Source organism: Pelobates fuscus, chromosome 2, assembly GCF_036172605.1.
Source record: "Pelobates fuscus isolate aPelFus1 chromosome 2, aPelFus1.pri, whole genome shotgun sequence".
Classification (NCBI taxonomy): domain Eukaryota; kingdom Metazoa; phylum Chordata; class Amphibia; order Anura; family Pelobatidae; genus Pelobates; species Pelobates fuscus.
In genome coordinates, this window is record NC_086318.1 from 204,521,413 (window position 1) to 204,540,687 (window position 19,275).

General features: G+C 44.2%; 1 protein-coding gene across 3 annotated transcripts in view; it reads left to right on the plus strand.

The window, feature by feature from the left end:
- TTC27 (tetratricopeptide repeat domain 27) overlaps positions 1–19,275 on the plus strand; it is a 559,369-nt gene that overhangs the window by 500,086 nt on the left and 40,008 nt on the right. For all 3 annotated transcript variants that reach the window (XM_063443110.1, XM_063443111.1, XM_063443112.1), the window contains 2 exons: positions 1,897–2,094; positions 18,404–18,515. In XM_063443110.1, the coding sequence (XP_063299180.1) occupies positions 1,897–2,094; positions 18,404–18,515 (310 nt within the window). The remainder of the gene's footprint in view (positions 1–1,896; positions 2,095–18,403; positions 18,516–19,275) is intronic.

A 19,275-nucleotide genomic window follows, 5' to 3' on the forward strand; every position in this document is an offset into this window, starting at 1 on the left:
CGCAAGTAGAAACAGGACTGTTCCCTGCCAACCCAAACAAAGTTTAACATAGCTCATGTATTTTATTATTTTATTATGTTATTGTTGTTTTTCTCGCAAACCGTCTTACACCTACCCAGACGGATAGGCTTAAGGGTCATTACCAACCCCCCCCCCCCCCCCCCCGGCTCTACCTCACTATAGAACCACACATTGTAGACTCAGCACCATCTTAAGTAACAGGGGCGTAAAATTTTCTTAGATAGCAGTCCCATGCACCTGCAAGTCGGCGGACACGTCAGAGCCTTAGAGGACTTCCCAGAACGAGCGTATACCCAAAAGTCCATAACTACCCACTCATGTACGGAAGAGCATAGCCCAAGCTAGCTCACAACACAATAGGCACTCTACCTAGTTACCACACAGAGAAGCAAATGTACAGATTAGGTATATAACGACTAACAAGCGGAATTTTTATAACACAAATTGTACTGATAATACGTGCCACGAATGTTTATACTGTTTTCCTCTCTCTGCTGGCACCTGTCGTTGTGGCAGCACAAGCGGTTTAGTTTTACTTAGGCAAAAATGCAAGATCTCATGCCACTGTTTTTTTTTTTTTTTTTTTTTTTTATTTATTTATTTATTTTTTTTTTTTTTACGTATATTACTTGACTCGCTAATGTATGCTGTCACTTCCCTACAAAACTCAGAGAGCCTACTTATGATGCCTATTTAATGCATACACTGGCCTAGCAAGAACGTGAATAACTGTGATAACATGCCTACCTTAGCAATGTTAAGCGTTAACCTCTTTCTTTTCATTTAAATTCAAGATCATTACTGTTTACCTTATCGGATGACTGTTATAATTATATAAAATGTGCAAGATTTCATGCCACTGTTTATTTTAAGTACATTCTCAAACACGCTGTTGTGGCGTTTTGTCGCTATGATGTATAAAGTGCACAACAAAAATAAAGAATTCAAAAAATAAATAAATAAATAAATTATATGGCACTCTAGTAAAGCAAAATGTCTAAGGATGAATAAATTCAGGATTAAGGTGTACTGTGCCTTTAAAAAAAACTTTTGCAGTGATCACACTAACTCTTTAGAAATTCACAATAGATAAAATAATTAATGGCAACAGGATTAACCCCTTAAGGACACATGACATGTGTGACATGTCATGATTCCCTTTTATTCCAAAAGTTTGGTCCTTAAGGGGTTAAAGTGTGCTGCGTCTTTAGGGGGAAAAAAAAACAAAACCGATTAATACTCTTATGCAGTGGTTACACCAACTCCTGTGAAATTTACCATAAATAAAATAATTACTGACAATATAAATACTACTGCAACATTTATCATTAATGATTTTATCTATTGTGAATTTCCAAAGAGTTGGATTGATACCTGCTCAAGAGTGTCATTTTTTTTTTTTTTTTAAAGACATAGTGAACCTTAATATTGTATTTATTTAAAAAAAAAAAAAAAAAAGTGTTTTGTGTATTTGCGCTTTATAAGGTTGATGCTACTGAAATATAGGTTAAGTGTCATTATTATTGGTATTTATATAGCACAAACTTATTCCGCAGCACTTTAAAATATTCTGAACTGGGGAATATTTAACAATAAATAAAACATTTACAAAATGATACAGAAACAATAGGTAGACGAGGACCCTGCTCAAATGAGCTTTCAGTCTACTCACTGTTGCACCTTATCACAAGATGAATGTGTTTTGTTTCTTGCCCCATAATTGCGATTACCAAATTAACATTTTAAATGTCTGTCAGCGACAATAATAATATGATTCAATTAATACCATTACTGCCCCATCATGCTCTTAGAGGTTGTCAATGCTGCCTGTAATGCACTGCTTTATTATATAAGAATTGTCCCATTTGTTTGTAGGTTTTGAAGATATTGGTTAGAGCAGTGATTGAGAAGTTAGACGATAGCAGAGGAGAATCCACACATGGCCTCAGGACCAAACTACAGGAATTGCTGGGAAGAGTGACCTCCAGGGACTCAAGTGATGCTGAAATATGGAGAGCATATGCTCAGCTGTATGGAAATGGCGAAACAGAAAGTGTAGAAGACAATGAAAAGGTAAGAGAGCTTTTGGTCCGTATCTCTGGAGCATGAAATTATCAACCCTCTAAAGTATGCAAACCCAATTATATAAAAGACAGAGTTCTCATTAAAGTGCTTCTCTTGAAATGATCAAGTACAAGAGGACTTGGCACACTAAAGGTGTTTTCTTTGCCACCAAAGCAAACCTTTAAGTTCTTCAGAGCATCTCACAACTCTGAAACTTGAACCATTCCCTTATTAATGAGAAATAAAAAGTATTTGTAACACACCCGTTGAATGATGAGTCCATTATTATTTGACTGCTCTAGACAACAATGCACTACAATGTTCAAGCGGTGTGTGCCTTTCAATTTTTGTATGAATCTCTTAGCAATGTGACATGCTTATTCTTGATAGAGCTTATGTTAAAATGTATTTTTATTGTCTATTGGAAATATATAAGTATTGAGAGGGTTTTGTGTTTATATTTCTATGACAGCCTCCCCGGGGCTGTGGTGGATTTCCATGCTTTAGCTATCAACAGGTTGGCTGCTAGTAGGATGTGGAAAACGATCATACTCTGTGACTTGGTGAGACTGCTCGGCAGCATGAAAAGGAGGAATCTCTCGGCCATGTGTTGAATCTTATTTCCAGTAACTGTCGATATGAGATCGTCCACTGTCTCCCAGTATGGGCGTATGACCGAGCACTCCCACCAAATATGCAGCATGCTTCCCCTCTCCGTTCCACATCTCCAGCACCTGTCTGAGGTTTGACTAAACATATGGGCTAGGCGGGTTGGTACTAAGTCCCACCTTGTCGCTATCTGTTTGATGAGTTCTAAATGGCATACACAACGTGTGTATTTCTTGTGTGTTACGAATGACCTCTAATTGTGGGGGCGTATTACGGTCATTAGCGGTAATTGCTTGGTTAAGCACAGTAGCGTCGTAATATAACTGAATGTCAGGCTTCCCCAGGCCTCCGTCAGTCACTTTTCGGATTGTGGTGCACTTGGGGAACTGGCTTTTCTTCTCCCATTGATAAAGCGGTCTATATGGTTTTGTAGGTCAGGTAAGAACTTTTGGGGGGAGCGATCTAAACATAAAATGGAGTTTCGGGAGCGACATCATCTTAGACGCCGGTATACGGCCTGGCCAAGAGATGTATTCATCTTTCCATTTGTCTAAATAAGAGCGAATTGTTTGGGTCAGTTTACTATAATTTGCAGCGAAGAGGTCTTTTAGTGAGTTTTTTAGTGAGTTGTACCCCTAAATATACTACAGGGTCCTCCCTCCAGTCGTATAGGTAAGTCAGTTTCAGCTGTTGGGTCGTCTGGCCATTCAGGTGTATAGTCATGGCTTGAATCTTAGTTGTGTTTGTAGCATGAGTATTTGCTATACTCCTGTATCATCGTTGTGAGTACAGGAAGTGAGATCAGTGGACTTGTGACTGACTTTGGATACCTGAGTTCTAACGCTAGAACATACAGAAGGGGAGACGGGAGGCACCCCTGACACGTGCCGTTTGTAATGTTAAAGAGCCCTGACCGCCCCAGGAAGGCCGCTGGAAACTTAAATATCAGCAGAAAGCGGTCAAAGGCTTTCTCCGTGTCTAGGGAGAGTATGACCCCCTGTCTTGCCTTTGTGCAGGGTCGTTTTAGCCGCGAGGCAAACAAGGCATTTGCCTTTGGCGGCATTTTCCAGGGGGCGGCAAAAAAAGCCGCCCCCAAATGCCCAGGGCAAATGTCTTGTTAGCCTTGCGGCTAACTGACATGCCAGACGGGCTGCTGGGCGGGCGGCTGGCGAGGGAGAACTTCCCCTGAGCTGTCTGCTCAGCTCCCTCACGCGCCGCAGAGTGAGGCTGGGAGCCAGAAAATGACGTAATATTCCGGCTCCCGGCATCACTCTGCGACGCGTGAGGGAGCTGAGCAGACAGCTCAGGGGAAGTGCTCCCTCGCCAGCCGCCTAAGTTTTGTCCTGCCTAGGGCAGCACAAAACCAGGATACACCACTGGCAAGGAGTGCATCAGACCCATTACCGTTCTAGTATTGTCAGTCCCCTGTCTCCCCTTCACAAAACCTGCCTGGTCAGGGTGCATTAGGTGTGGAAAGATTTCTTTCAGTCTATTGGCCACCAACATTGCGAAAAGCTTCGCGTCTGAATTCAGCGAAATAAATGGACCTAAAATTCTTGCAGCTCGTCGGTAGTTTCCCTGGTTTTGGAAGGGTTATGATCATCGCTGTCAACATGTCTTGCGTCGGTTTTTGGTTTTCTACTGCTCCGTTGAATAAACAGAGAAGTTGTGGTTCTAGCACGTCTTTAAATCTTTTATAATAGGCGTTTGTGAGGCCATCCGGGCCGGGTGATTTGTTTTGGGGTAGTTTATCTATAGTGGTAGTGATTTCTTCAAGGGAAAAGGGTTTAGTTAAGCCCTCCTGCTGTTGTGTGATGGCATGAGCCAGTGATGGCATGTCTATGTGGCTCATGAACGAGGATATATCTCCTAGAGTAGCATGATGTAGAGCTGTGTCTTGTTTTAGATTGTATAGCTTGCCGTAAAATGCAGAAAATTCTGGAGCTTATTCTTTGGTCTTTGAGTTTGGACGCCGTATTCTCTTGTGTGAAGTGCGTTAGTTTATTTAGGTAGAAGCTAGCTCGTCCTAAATTTACCTCTGAAATCTTGGATTGTAATTCTAGAATCTCCTGTTTTAGAGATTTGTCTGGTCTGGTTTGGTTCGTCTTGTTTAGTTATTTTAGTCTGTTCTGCCACTGTTGGAGTTTGTGTTCTGTTTATTTACATATGATGCCCGTTTAATCAGTAAGACCCATGTTACGGCTTTGTGTGCTTGCCAAATGGTGTCTACTGTTACGTCCGGGGAGTCATTGGAGGAGAAGTATTGTGAGATATTGTCGTGTAATGCTTGGGTGAATTAGGAGTTTTGGAGTAGCGATTTGTTGAGCCTCCAGTTAGGTTTGCCTTTGGAAGCGAACTTGTAAGCAATATCTATGATTCTTGGGGCAAGGTCTGACCATTCAATGTTTCCAATAGAACAGGCCTCTATCTGCTGCATTGAGGGTCCTTGGACATAATACTTGTCGATCCTCGTATAGCTGTGTACTGATGAATAGAATGTGTATTCCCGTTTAGAGGGGTTTGTCGCTCTCCATACATCATACAAGTCGTGCTCTGTAAATAAAGTGTTTAGTCTTCTTGCCATGTTGTATAGCCGTTTGGCTTCTACTGGTGTCTTTTGCTATGATGTGTCAAGACTGGGATCTAGTACACAATTGAAGTCTCTGCAGAGTATCAGAGTGCCCTGGCGGACCTTTTCAATCTTATTTAGGACTTTGTGAAGAAATTCTGTTTGTCCATCCTTTTGGGGCATATATATTGGCGATCAGGTATTTTGTGTCATTAATGGATGCAACTATGAGTACCTGCTGGGTAATGTGTCTACTATGTGTTTGGTTGGGGAGAAGGCAAGCTGATTACTAAATAGTATGGAGACTCTCTTAGACTTAGAGTCCGCCATTGCATGGAATTGGTACGGAAACTTTTTAATATGGTATTGACAAGGATCGTGTTTTCTGTAATGGGTCTCCTGGAGACAAATGATATCCCCTTTCGGTTGGTCAATTTCTTTATATAGTGTATGTCGTTTAAATGGGGTATTCAGCCCTTTTACATTATGGGACACTAATATCATGTTTGTCTATGAGTATTGTTAGGTGGTGTGTCTCTAGAATGTAACATAGTCCCTAGCCCTCATCCGCAGGCCCTCCCCCACGTGGTCCCCTCTTGTAGGAAAGAGTAAAAAAAAGTAGGAAGAAAGATAGGTAGGTTGTGAGATGGGAGCTCACAAGGATGGCCATACAGTGGCCAAAGTATCGCCCTCCGGCGATTAGTGAGTGAATTTGAGTGTGAAATGTTGGACCTCTCAGCGCCCTTGGGGGTATGCGACTTTAGCCAATCAGGCAGGTGCGTCACCGAGGCCCACTACGCACAGGCGAACCGGCATGTGTACCATGGGTTTTCACTCCGGAACATTATACCTCAGTCATACAGTGGACAATAAACCTATTTACACAAGTCATACAATTCCTGTATCAGTACATTCCTAATAAAAGTAGGGAAAATCTGCAATATCATTTCTCATAGTTATCTCGTGTGGAGGAGTTGCTAACTAAACTAGTGTTGTGAGGTAGGGGTGGACACTGAGCTCCTGTTTTCCGTGGCCTTAGGTCAACGTGTGTCTGTACTGGCTCCGAGTGGTGTAATACGTAGCCGCTCCTCTATCAGAATTCGTGTCTCTCCAGCGTTAAGAATTCTCCTAATGACATTGGCTACTGTATGGAGCCCCAGGCTTATTTGTGTGTCCTGTACGGCTGCGAGGGTATGGGTTCCTCCCATGCTTTGTGTTGGTTTAATTGTGAGGGGTGGTGAGAATGCCCTCCACCCTTCCCCTAAGTCCCAGTGTGTGTAAAAATTGCACAATAAAACATGCTCACAACATTTTGGATATGTCATCTTTCGGTCAGTCGGCCTGAGTAACGAACGGAGGTTAGTAGAGCCGAGTCCTGATCATTTCATATCTTGGGCTCAAAAGCCACTGGGCTATCCATTTGTAAGTCCTTGCGTTGGGTGGTTACCTTTGTGGGGGTCCACTCGTCCATAGGTGGATTACCATACATGCACGGAAGTAGCGCTGCATGTGTGCGTGGTCAGGTGTAAGGTAGAGTTTTCTGTATCTGTTCCCCTTCGGTACAGTTCATTGTACGCTCTGGCATCTGAATTGCGTAGGCATGTGTATCCGCCTATAAAAAAGGGGTATAATAGTTGCTCACGCCAATACACAATAAAAATAGGCTGCGGTACCTAATGCAAGGATTCCCAACCTTGTAACAAAAGGATACAAAAAGAAGGAAAGGAACCGCGCCCCAAATAGTGATTAATATATAAAATATACGTACATAGAAATTATGAACAAATCTTGTTTTCCCTCAGACATAAAAACAAAGAAAAGACATCATAGTGTAGTATATTAAAATAAGGAAAAAATTGTGGAGTAGGTTGAAGTAGTTTGCACTCACATTTAGTAGAGCTTTCCAGGAGCTCTACCGTAATATAGCTGGGACGGAATTATCCCCGTCTAAGGATCTGTGTCACAGCGGATACTTCCAAACTTTCAATAGTGGTGATGTTTGTAAAAGAAATAAAAAAGAGCTCCAATGGTATAGTATATACTGATAAAATGTGTAGAAATCTAAATGGAGGGTATAGTACTCACATTTCCTAGAGCAGAAACTTGCTCTAGTGTAATCAGCTTGGGTGGTACAATCCCCACCAAAGGATATGGTAACCAGGAAGTAAAATATAAAATAGATATATATAGCTTTAAAATATAATTTAATAACACATATATAAATTAAAATGGCTATATATAAAGTAAGAGAGTCCCACTTAACGCGTTTCGCCCATCAGGCTTCTTCAGAAGTGTAAGAGAGGGTCTTCATGGGTGTCCTTTTTATAGGTAGTATGATAAAACAATAACTTCCTGGTGTGTATCCGCCTCCTCGTGGGGAAAATCCGCGGTTGGAGGGAAGGTAAAAATTGCACTCCATCATTGCCTTAACGTGTTACTTGTAATCCTCAAAGGGCGGTTTGTAGTCGGCCACTTCTTCTGGACATCTGTGTCCGTGCTGGTCATGTTGTGAACAGAAATTGTGGGCCCATTTAGGTCTTTGAGCTATATGGCCGGGCTTTAACGTTTCGCTTGTTTCCATTCGGGAGCCAGGGGATTTGGTCTGTTCCTGCTCTGTGCTGGCTGTTCGTGTGGTATTTCCAATTTGCGAAGTAGAGCGTACCCTTCTTCCAGATTTTTTATGTGTATGGCTTGGCCATTTCTGACCACTAGCAGCTTTGTCGGGAAGGCCCATCTGTATGCCACTTGCTGCTGCGTTGTTGTTTGCCATGCAATTTTGCAGTGAAGAAGGAGGATTTGTCACTGTGCTTTTTCCCCCTGTGTTGCGACATAGTTAGGTTAGTATTTGTCCCCAATTGAGGTGGGTTATTCCGGAGAAATCTTTAGTTTAGCCGGTCGCCCGCTTGGAGTTTAGCTCTTTTACGCGGCCATTAAGATCGTTTTGGCTCCACCCCCTCGAGAATTACAGTTTTAACGCAGTCTTTGCAGCTATTTCTTTACTTTTCAGTGCCTTTTCACATCTGTTAGACATATATTCAGGAGCATTATAACAATTACAGCCTGCTGTAGAGCTACAGAAGCTGAATGCCGATCCTCAGCCTCACCGATAGAGCTCTTAGCCAATGATTGAAAATTTGTGTGTGTAAAGTTGCAAAAAATGTACATTAGATAATGACACCCCGGTACTCAGCTGGTGGTGGAGTTACACGTGTGGCAACAGAAGGGTTAATCTCCATGTGTGCAGCGTTTCATAGTGAGCATGGTGTCTTTAACACAACCTATAGGTATTTTATATGGTTCATGAATAGAGTAAGAAGCACAACCATAAATAATTATGTACAAGAAAAATCTTTATTAAATGGGTACATACTATTGGAATATCTCTTTAAATATTAAGCAAAAGATACAAAGTCATAATGCTGTAAAACATCTACCAGAAAAAATTCTGGACATATATAAACGCAAAATGCGTAATATATAGGTGAAAAAAATCTGTAACATAAGCAAACAAATATAATGCTAGTACAATCCAAACCCCCCAAAAAAGAAACAACATATAAAATAATACATAAACCATACCAGACTTAGTGAGAAGCAGGAACAGAGTCAATCAAAAAGCCCCCAACGTTTCTGCGAGAAGCCTTTATCAAGGGAGCTCCCTTGATTTTAAAGAATTAAAACTATCTTTGTGCTATAACTATTGCTTTGCTTGGGAATTATTTTATTTTATGACTAATATGATTGCAGGCACTGCTATTGATCCTTACACACATATAATTTAGTTATCTGGTACCGCTCCATCTCCTGTAAACACTGCTCACTTAGGGGCGTGGCTTGACCGGGAACCAAGCTGGACGCATCTGTCTAGCGCTCCTCACTAACCCCGTTACAGAAAGCTCATAAAGGCAGAAAATAGCACGAATTTGGGTACATCACCTTACCCACCCTACTCCCCAAACACCATGGACAAACGCACGCCTCGCAGACAAACCAAAAAACAACCAGGCGGGATGGCCACGGTGAGAGATCTTTTCGCGGCCTCGCGGCAAACCCGCCAAGATGGCGGCCGGACCAGCCCGAGGGCCTCAGCCTCACCAACGGACAGCGAACCCGACCAACTACAGCATACCCCAACATCGGAAACGGCCCACATTATAGCCAAGATGGCTGCAATGAAAACCTTCCTTGCCCGAGAAATCGAACGCAGCTCTAAAGCGGTAATGGCAGAAATCCACACACTAGGGGCCCGGACCGCTGAACTAGAGCAACGGGTCGAATCCACCGTGGTAGCTCACAACTTGGCCACAGACCACATCAACCGTCTTACCACACGGTTGGAGGCTTCAGAAGCAGCGCTGGACGATCTAGCAAACCGCTCACGCCGCAACAATGTGCGCATACGTGGCCTCCCCGAACAAGCAGATGAAGGCCCACTGTCAGCCACCATCCTCGCAATTCTCCGACCTCTATTGCCAGACATCCCGGACGAGCACTGGCACATCGATAGAGCGCATAGGGCCCTACGCGCTCGAAGAGAGGATAACACGAGGCCCAGGGATATCGTCGTGCGCTTCCTCCATTACCAAACGAAGGAAGCGGTGCTGCGACGGGCCCGGGAGATCCCGGTGAAACACAACAATGCGGAACTGGCTTTCTTTCAAGACCTAACTCCGCTCACCCTCCAACGCAGGAGAGACTGGCGACCGGTCACAGATCTATTAAGGGCTAACGCAGTGAGGTACGCGTGGGGTCATCCCTTCAAGTTACAAGTTTTCAAACAGGGCAGACCCCACGTCCTCCTACCAGGGGCAAATCCAACCCCCTTTCTACGAAGCCTGGGTATTATACCACCCGACAACATCACTCTACCAACCTCTGCGCTCCCGGCCCTGCAAGCACTACCTCGAGATTGGTATGATGCAGCCGAGTAAGACCTCTCCGCCCGCAATCCTGTGCCCTCCCTATGCCTCAGACTTACCTCCAAACTAGTCGTGCACCCACCCCTGCATAGGACTCCAGTCACGCAGACTCTCTCATAGACATTTTGCGACTCAGCAAGACACTCTTCTCCACACATCACAGACGACCGGCAACGAGAGAAAGAGCAGCCCTGATCGACACTTGCCCCAACGCTTCAACTACCCGCCTCCCCTGAGATCCTTCTTGAGACACCTGCTGCAGAATCCCCTGATACTCCAACCCACCATGCGAAAACCACAGCGGTCCACCGCAGCACCCTCTCAGTGCGAGGGGAGTTGGGGGGCTCACCAACGGACAGCGCAGCAGCACAGCCCAGCAGCACAGTTCAGCAGCACAGCGGACATCGACGGACCTTCACTGCCCGATTGATGGATTAGGAAGATGTTGTCACCCATCAGGACCGGACTGATTGGCCTCTCACCGGAACTGTAATGTATAAGGTTATATGATGCACCAGATACCAGACACCACTGATCACACACCTAGATAAAACCGCTAGGCACACACAGCACATCAAACATATGTGCCCCTACCAACGCTAACCCGACTAAGCGTGAGCGAGCCTTTGGTAAAGGCCTCGTACGCTATTTCACTATTCTGGTACGACTCCGCATGGTTTTGCCTTGACGTAACTTACCCCCACGCTCACCTCACTAGTGGGCCCTGGGCACATTACCGTTTCCATATTCGACCACAGACAGAGAACACCTATAATACACCCTCAGACAAAACATCCTGACGATACATTTGGGACACCCATAAATACAAAAAAAAAAAAAAAAAGAAACAAGTATATATAATACTAAGACTGCATGTCTCAGACAATGGGAAAAGGAAAAAAAATAAAAAATAAAACAATATAAAGAAAAAAAAAAGAAAGAAAAAAAAAAAACACTGTAAAAAACAAAAACAAAAAAAACACATGCAAAAGACCTAGCGGATCATATAGCAACATAACGACAAAAGACCTGACACTCTAGCTTGACAACATGACCGAGTGCCAAGAGGCAAGAGATCGAAGACCCGGACTCTTATTTCTACAACAATTCCACACGGACAAGACCGCAGTATTCTGCGGAATGAACGAACGTTTTATATAACCAAATATATGTTGTCCAAATATGCCTTGTATTAATGCATGCTTACGCTACCAAACTATGCCTCTACCTATTTCACACTGACCACCGCTCACACTCAATGAACCGACCCTTCCCCCACTCACCCCACTCTAGTAACAGGCAGCCCGCTCCCCCACCGCCACCTCCCCCCAAAACAAAACAACAACAAAAAAAAAATAATATAAAAAAAAACCCCCCAAAACCCCCCCCCCCCCCCCCCAAAAAAGGAAAAAACTAAATAAACAACACAACATTAATACAAATTACTCTTCTTAGTAAGGGGAAAAACAAAAACAAAAAAAAAAGCGTCGAACGCTGGCACCCAAACCGGCATCTCTTCAGCGGACATAGCGGCTTATCTGCTCTGTTCAGACATATGGTTCCATGATGGGATCCTCTCGTTGCTACCCCGTCCTAGCCAATCTTCACATTCCCACAAAAAAAAATAAATAAATAAATAAATAATAAAAATAATAAAAAATAAATAAAAAATTAAACCCTGCACGACTAGGACACGAAGACCTCTCCCTCCCTACCCCCCTACCCACGATTCGTGAACAACCACCCCAAGCGGCACAATATTGCTAACCTGAGCTTGGCCATAGCAGATCCTGGCCGCATTACACTCAAGACCAAATGAAGTACCAAAGGTAACGGGGATATATCCTTAGTGACGAGGTTCATGTCCCTAACCCCCACGACGGCAGAATCCCGACCGGAGATTAGGGCTCAAGTACCCCCCAGTAGCCTGGCAAGAACTAAGACCAGGCGATTCACTTCCCACTCTCCCCACCCCCTCCTCCTCCCCCCTTCCTCTCTACCCATACCCACATACCAAGATTGGTCATCCCAACCCCACATACCCAGCATCCTGGTCAACCATCGACCTAACAACCTTTTACCGATCACCTATATTAACACCAGCTCAGAACAAGGGAGCAGAGGTGGGAGCAGATCTAGCCCAAGACCCTTCCCTGCCACTAACACCACACCAGAAGACAGCTTCACACCACTAACATGGCCATGAAGATATCCTCTCTCAACGTCAAGGGCCTCAACGCGCCTCGCAAGAGACGTACGCTGTTTAGGGAATTAAAAAGACTAAGCCCGGATGTCGCATTCATCCAAGAAACACACCTACCCAGATCTACACAGGTCTCTCTCAGGGACCACATATACCAGGTAGCCGCTGAGGCTCGTGCCTTTCAAAAACGAAATGGAGTGGCGATTCTAGTCCACAAAAGGTGCCCAATACAGCTCACACACACAACTATAGACCCAGAGGGTAGGTTCATCATTGCAACGGGGCACATACACGCACAACCCATCCACTTAATCAATGTATATGCTCCCAACAGCCCATCGCTACAATTTTGGAATAACCTGTCAGACGCGGTTTTGTCCTTGCCAACAGGAATCCTAATCTTAGGGGGCGACCTGAACGCCACACCAGCACCAGCCATTGACCGAAGCACACGCCCGGGACTCCTGAGATCCCACGGTATGGGTACACAAGACAAACACCTACACCACTTCCTCCAGAAAACCAAACTCATTGACGCATGGAGGGCGCAACACCCTAGCTGCAAAGACTACACATACTACTCACCTCCCCATGACACTTACTCCCGCATTGACCTATTCCTCACCAATCACACCGGATTCGCAAAGACCCAAAAAACTGAGATCGGATCCATAGCATGGTCAGACCATGCAGATATTGCCTTATATCTGGCAGACCTTCGCGGTCCCACACCATGGACTTGGAGACTTAACACTTCCCTTTTAAAAGACCAACAAGTCGTAGACGACATTAAACAACAGATAAATACATATTTCGCAGACAACCTGACTCCAGATGTCCCAATCGCAACGGTGTGGGCCGCCCACAAAGCCGTAATTCGCAGCCATCTCATCAAAATTGCGACACACAAAAAGAAACTAAAAACCCAACGACTTACACAATTACTAGACACCCTACGCACAGCAGAACAACGACATAAAACAGACCCAGACCCGCAGACGTTGCAACACCTGCTAGACACTCGCAGGACCATCAGACAACTATTGTTGGACGAAACAGCCCGCGCACTGACCTGGACCAAAAGGACATACTATGACAAATCTAATAAGATGGACACACTTCTCGCCCGCACACTGAGACCCAGATCACATCGCTCCCACATCACATCCATACGAACCCCAGACGGAAAGCTACAATCCTCACCATCAGAGATAGCGCAAACATTCACATCCTTTTACAAAGCACTATACAACCAGCCCACAACCAGGGACCGTGCTGACGTAGGCCCCCATCAGGATACCTCAAACTTCCTAACAAAGCTGAACCTCCCGAAGCTTCATACGACAGCTATTGCAGAACTCTCAACACCGATCACCATAGACGAAATTAACTTAGCCATATCCTCCCTAAAAAGCAATAAAGCCCCGGGCCCAGACGGCTATGAGGGAAGCTACTACAAAACTTTTAGAGAGGAACTGCTCCCTCACATGGAAACCCTATTTCGGGACCTCATGAACGGAGCAGCCCCCACCAAAGACATGACACAAGCCAACATCATACTCCTACCCAAACCAGACAAGGACCACACCCAACCAGAGGCATATAGACCAATATCACTCATAAATCACGACAGCAAAATACTAGCCAAAATACTGGCCACACGGCTCAATCCTCACCTGACACACCTAATCCACGCAGACCAGGTAGGGTTCATCCCCAACAGGCAACTATTCGAAAACACCAGGCGAAACATAGACACCATCTGGACGCTCACCGCAGCCAAAACACCGTCCCTAGTCCTCTCCTTAGACGCCGAAAAAGCGTTTGACCGCGTGAACTGGCCCTACATGTTCACCCTCTTGGACCACCTACACATCCCCCCTCCGTACATAACAGCAGTTCGTGCACTATATACAAACGTCACGGCACAAATAATGATAACAGGGGCACACAGTCCTCACTTTGACATAAGCAATGGCACCCGACAAGGTTGCCCACTCTCCCCTTTACTATTTGCGCTCACCCTCGAACCCCTCCTCCAAGCAATCAGAGAACACCCAGAAATAACAGGAGCCACGATAGGAAACCAGGAATTTCTGGTCTCCGGGTACGCGGACGATGTACTCCTCACCTTAACCAACCCTATCCCCTCCATGCAAGCTCTACTGCCCCTCCTCCAGACGTATAGTGAGCTATCGGGATACAAAGTCAACATGGAGAAATCCAGCGCCCTCCCTTTACATCTCACACAATCGGCCATACGCCAAATCGCATCAGAGTACCACATTAGCATATCGACCACCGCACTCACATACCTCGGTATAAAGCTACCGGCAGATCCTACAATGCTATACAACCTAAATTATACACCGCTCATAGCCAAACTCATTAAGGACATGGAAACATGGACGGACAAACCAATATCGTGGATAGGGAGGATCCACTCGATCAAGATGAATGTCCTACCCCGCATCCTATTCCTATTTCAAGCCCTGCCCATACCAGTCACTAAACAGGACTTAATACCACTCCAGCGGACAATAGACCGCTTCATATGGCAAAACAAAAGGCACAGAGTAGCCCGCAACATACTTTACCGCCCCAAGCCGAGAGGAGGCCTGGGACTCCCCCACCTCTACTTCTACTACTTAGCAGCCCAACTATCCCAAATAGCGATGTGGCACACCCCCCCAGATACCAGAAGGTGGGTGGACCTCGAATCAGCACTCATGCAATCAGATCTCCCACAATTCTACATTTGGACACCCAGGGAAGACAGGGCACTCCCCAGAACAACATGCCCAGCCATCACTAACTCCATTCACTTGTGGGACAGAACGGCCATAAAATACGGTTTGACAACCACCACCTCACCCCTATATTAAGAAACAGGGCCTTCACCCCGGGTATGCGACCCAGGGACTTTAAAGGCCTTGAAAGAGCGGGCCTCCAAAGGGTCCTTCACCTATACATAGGAGACACGATAGTCCCCTTTGCAGACCTACAAACCAGAACTACCCTAACCCCAGCCGACTTTTTTCGGTATATCCAACTGCGCCACTACGCCACCCTAGAGACCGTGAAAAGAGCCGCTAAAACCAAACAGACCTTCTTTGAAAGGATCTGTCACGCAGAACGATACCAACAGGGCATGATCTCACAGTTGTACTCCCACCTCTGCTCCTCCACCCAAGAATGGGGAACACTCCACTACACTGATAGATGGGAATCTGACTTAGGGGAGACCTTAGAAGGCACTGACTGGCAGGATATATGGGAGGCGAATACTAAAACCTCAATATGTGTGACAATGCAGGAACAGTCCTATAAAACAATGCTCCGGTGGTACACCACCCCGGTGCAACTCTACCACATGAAAAAGACACCCAATGATCTATGCTGGCGCAATTGCGGTGAAAAAGGGACCTATGTTCACATGTGGTGGACTTGCCCCAAGCTAAAACCCTACTGGACAGCAATCCAAGCATTGATCTCTCAAGTCATAGACAGACATATTGTATTAAACCCTTGGACCTTTCTCCTAGCCAGGCCTGTAGATGACTGGCCCATGTCGGCCCAACGCCTGCTCAACAAAATGACCCTAGCAGCCAGAAGGGCCCTGGCCCAAACATGGTTAAAGCCAGACCCTCCCCCAATATCCTCAGTTATATCCAAAATCAAAGACTGCCCTCTCATGGACGACCTTACGGCCAGAGTACGTGGCTCCACAAAAGCTTTTGCCAAGACATGGGAACTATGGGAAGACTACCTAAATAGATAGGCTTCATAACCAGACTGATCTACTGCCATGATCGGACTGGCGACCAGGATGCACCCCCTCTTCCCCCATCCCACTCGACCTCCACGGGTCCGGGATACCGGTACCCCGGCCCAGGTCTTTTACAAAGTTATGTTCTGTTTTCACAAATTTTGTTTAGTTTTATTTTTATGTTACTAAAGCGATGATACTTGGTACATGACACAGGCACGCAATTGAGAGCTGCCCTACTTTGGGCTCATGTATTAATACACCAGCAAGCTGTGTAACCATAACCCAACGGTATATGGGGCTCTTGCATGAGCCAAATCATACAAGCCTTACTATGTGTCATTGCAGAATATCACGTGTTTCTGTCTTGTGTTGTTTTTCTGTTAACAAAACGATGACACCTGGAACTATCATGTGTTTTGTCTCTTATGCTACTAAAACGAAGACACTTGGTACAGGACACACGTACGCAAACGAGAGCTGCCCTACTTTGGGCTCATGTATTAATGCTTCAGCTAACAGTGTAACCATAACCCAACGTAAAATGGGGCTCTTGCGTGAGCCAAACCACACATGTCATGCTTTGTGTCATCGCAAAATATTACGTGTTTTGTTTTGTTTTGTTTTGTTTTTTATGTTACTAAAACGATGATGCTTGGTACAGGACGCAGGTACGCAAATAAGAGCTGCCCTTCTTTGGGCTCATGTATTAATGTTTCAGCAAACTATGTAACCATAACCCAACGAAATGTGGGGCTCTTGCATGAGCCAAACTGTACAAGTCTTGTCTTGTGTCATTGCAAAATAAAGAATTACAAAAAAAAAAAACACTGCTCACTTAGCATCTCCTAAAAGCTTTCGAGCTCTTTTATCAAAATCGTAAAATGCTGAGAAGGCCTGGGTCAATTTAGACTCTACATGTGATGTTTTTGTTTGTCTTGGGGGAATAAACATGTATTGGTTCGTTTCACTGAAATTTGCTCTTTTTTTTCCCAATTAGATCCAAATGATATTTGTATTGTAAATCGGATTATCTTTTAGCATATACACTGCTTATAGTAATATATATTGGGGTGTAACCACATCAGCCAGCATTAGGGCTCTTGTTTTAAGGCTCAGGCTAGTGCTCGTCTCTTGTCAATACTCTTACTTGTTAATTGGAAATTTATGACAAAATAAGCCTTTAACCCGCAATCACCATAACCATTTTCTTGTCATAGTTCAAATTGATTTCCCCATTTATCAGCTCTGTGTAGAGAAATGCCTTTTCTTTTCTAGTTTATCGTTTTGTCAGTGCGGGAGAGCCATACTGACAAAATTATGCTGTCTGACTGATGTGCGTTTCTTCCCCCAAAGAACTGTTTTGATTAGCTCTAATTGTTGAGTAACATGGGTCATATCTGGACGTCTAGACTGCTTTTTTTTTCTAGCAGCAAAGTTATAATCCGCTCTCTGTTGAGAAAAAAAGGAGTACAACATCTGTCACACAGCTGCAATTCCCAATGCCTAGTATTTTATCTTTATTCTTTCTTCCTAAAAAACAAAACAGTGGGGGTATATATGGTCTAATAAGTGCGGAATTCTGGTTCACTAAAACGGCATTTTAGTGAACCTGCGACTGGTTAAGGATTCTGGGAGTTGTAATTCACCAGTTCATTTTACAGCCTTGTTCAAAATGTCAACATTATTTTTTTTCTGGGGGAAACATGTGGAATATTCTCGGCCTAGTGCAATAAAAAGGATGCCCTGCTGTGACATCTAGGACTTGCTCCATTAAAAGTTATAGTTGGAATTGGCAATTGCCGATGAAATGTGCCTGCTGACTCCACTGGTTTCCATAGTTTTTGCCCACTTTTACAACTTTGAATCACTTTTCAGATCATGACACAAAACTCTCACTTTAACTGGATTGTTAACCCACGGTATTGAATACGACTTCAACTTCTTCTATTGTGACATATCCACTCATGCCGATGCCAAACTACCTTTCCTACAGGAAAAACAAGGATTTTTACAATAACGGTAGATTAAGGCATGATTAATATTTTGCTCAACTCCCATTTTTATAGAACAATTGTACCCAAGTGAGCTGTTTTGCACATTTTTAGTACATATGTTAGGTGGGCCTTGAGATTTTCCCTGATTTAGTAACTCTCTTACCTATCAGTGTTTCTTCCAAGTGGTTTATAGACTATATAGAATTAAGCCCTATATATCTGTGTAACTGAAAAACATATCTCTTTTCGTAGGCCTTACAGTTTCTGACCAAAGCTTACAAGTGTGAAATGCAAAAAACTGGATGGGAGCATGATATTACTTCATTCAAGGAAATTGTAAAAAGGGCAGTTGACCTTGCACATGGTGAGTGTATGCTTATTTTCAAGTTTTCAGTACCTACATATATGCTTGCATAGGTCAGCAATTTCTTACATTTTCTGAATTCCCAGACTTGTTTTATACAATCATTTGTAAGACAGTGTTTGAAGACATAACTAGTGTTCATGTTTCATTTCATTCAGCAAGTCCTCTCCAAAAATGTTATGCCATTCAACAGATGTATTTTTTTTTTTAAAATAAAACTAGCATCTGAATGAAAATGTTTGCTACGAAAAACATTTATCCCAGGATATAAATGCAGTTCCTGCTATTTACCCCTTAACAACAGAGGTAATGACCAAAGTTCTGAACCCACACAAAACCTAGAATTTGTATGTCCTAACGGTATTAAAGCCCATGCTTTCTTGGACATCCTAATGTTGTTAAGGGGTTTTCTAAAGTTCTGCAGTGCAGGGCTTAGCTCATTGACTGAGAGCGATCAGCTAATATTCAGGCCATTTAGCTGGCTCTTTACTACAGAGCTTAAAGGGACACTATAGTCACCTGAACAACTTTAGCTTAATGAAGCAGTTTTGGTGTATAGAACATGCCCCTGCAGCCTCACTGCTCAATCCTCTGCCATTTAGGAGTTAAATCCCTTTGTTTATGAACCCTAGTCACACCTCCCTGCATGTGACTTGCACAGCCTTCCATAAACACTTCCTGTAAAGAGAGCCCTATTTAGGCTTTCTTTATTGCAAGTTCTGTTTAATTAAGATTTTCTAATCCCCTGCTATGTTAATAG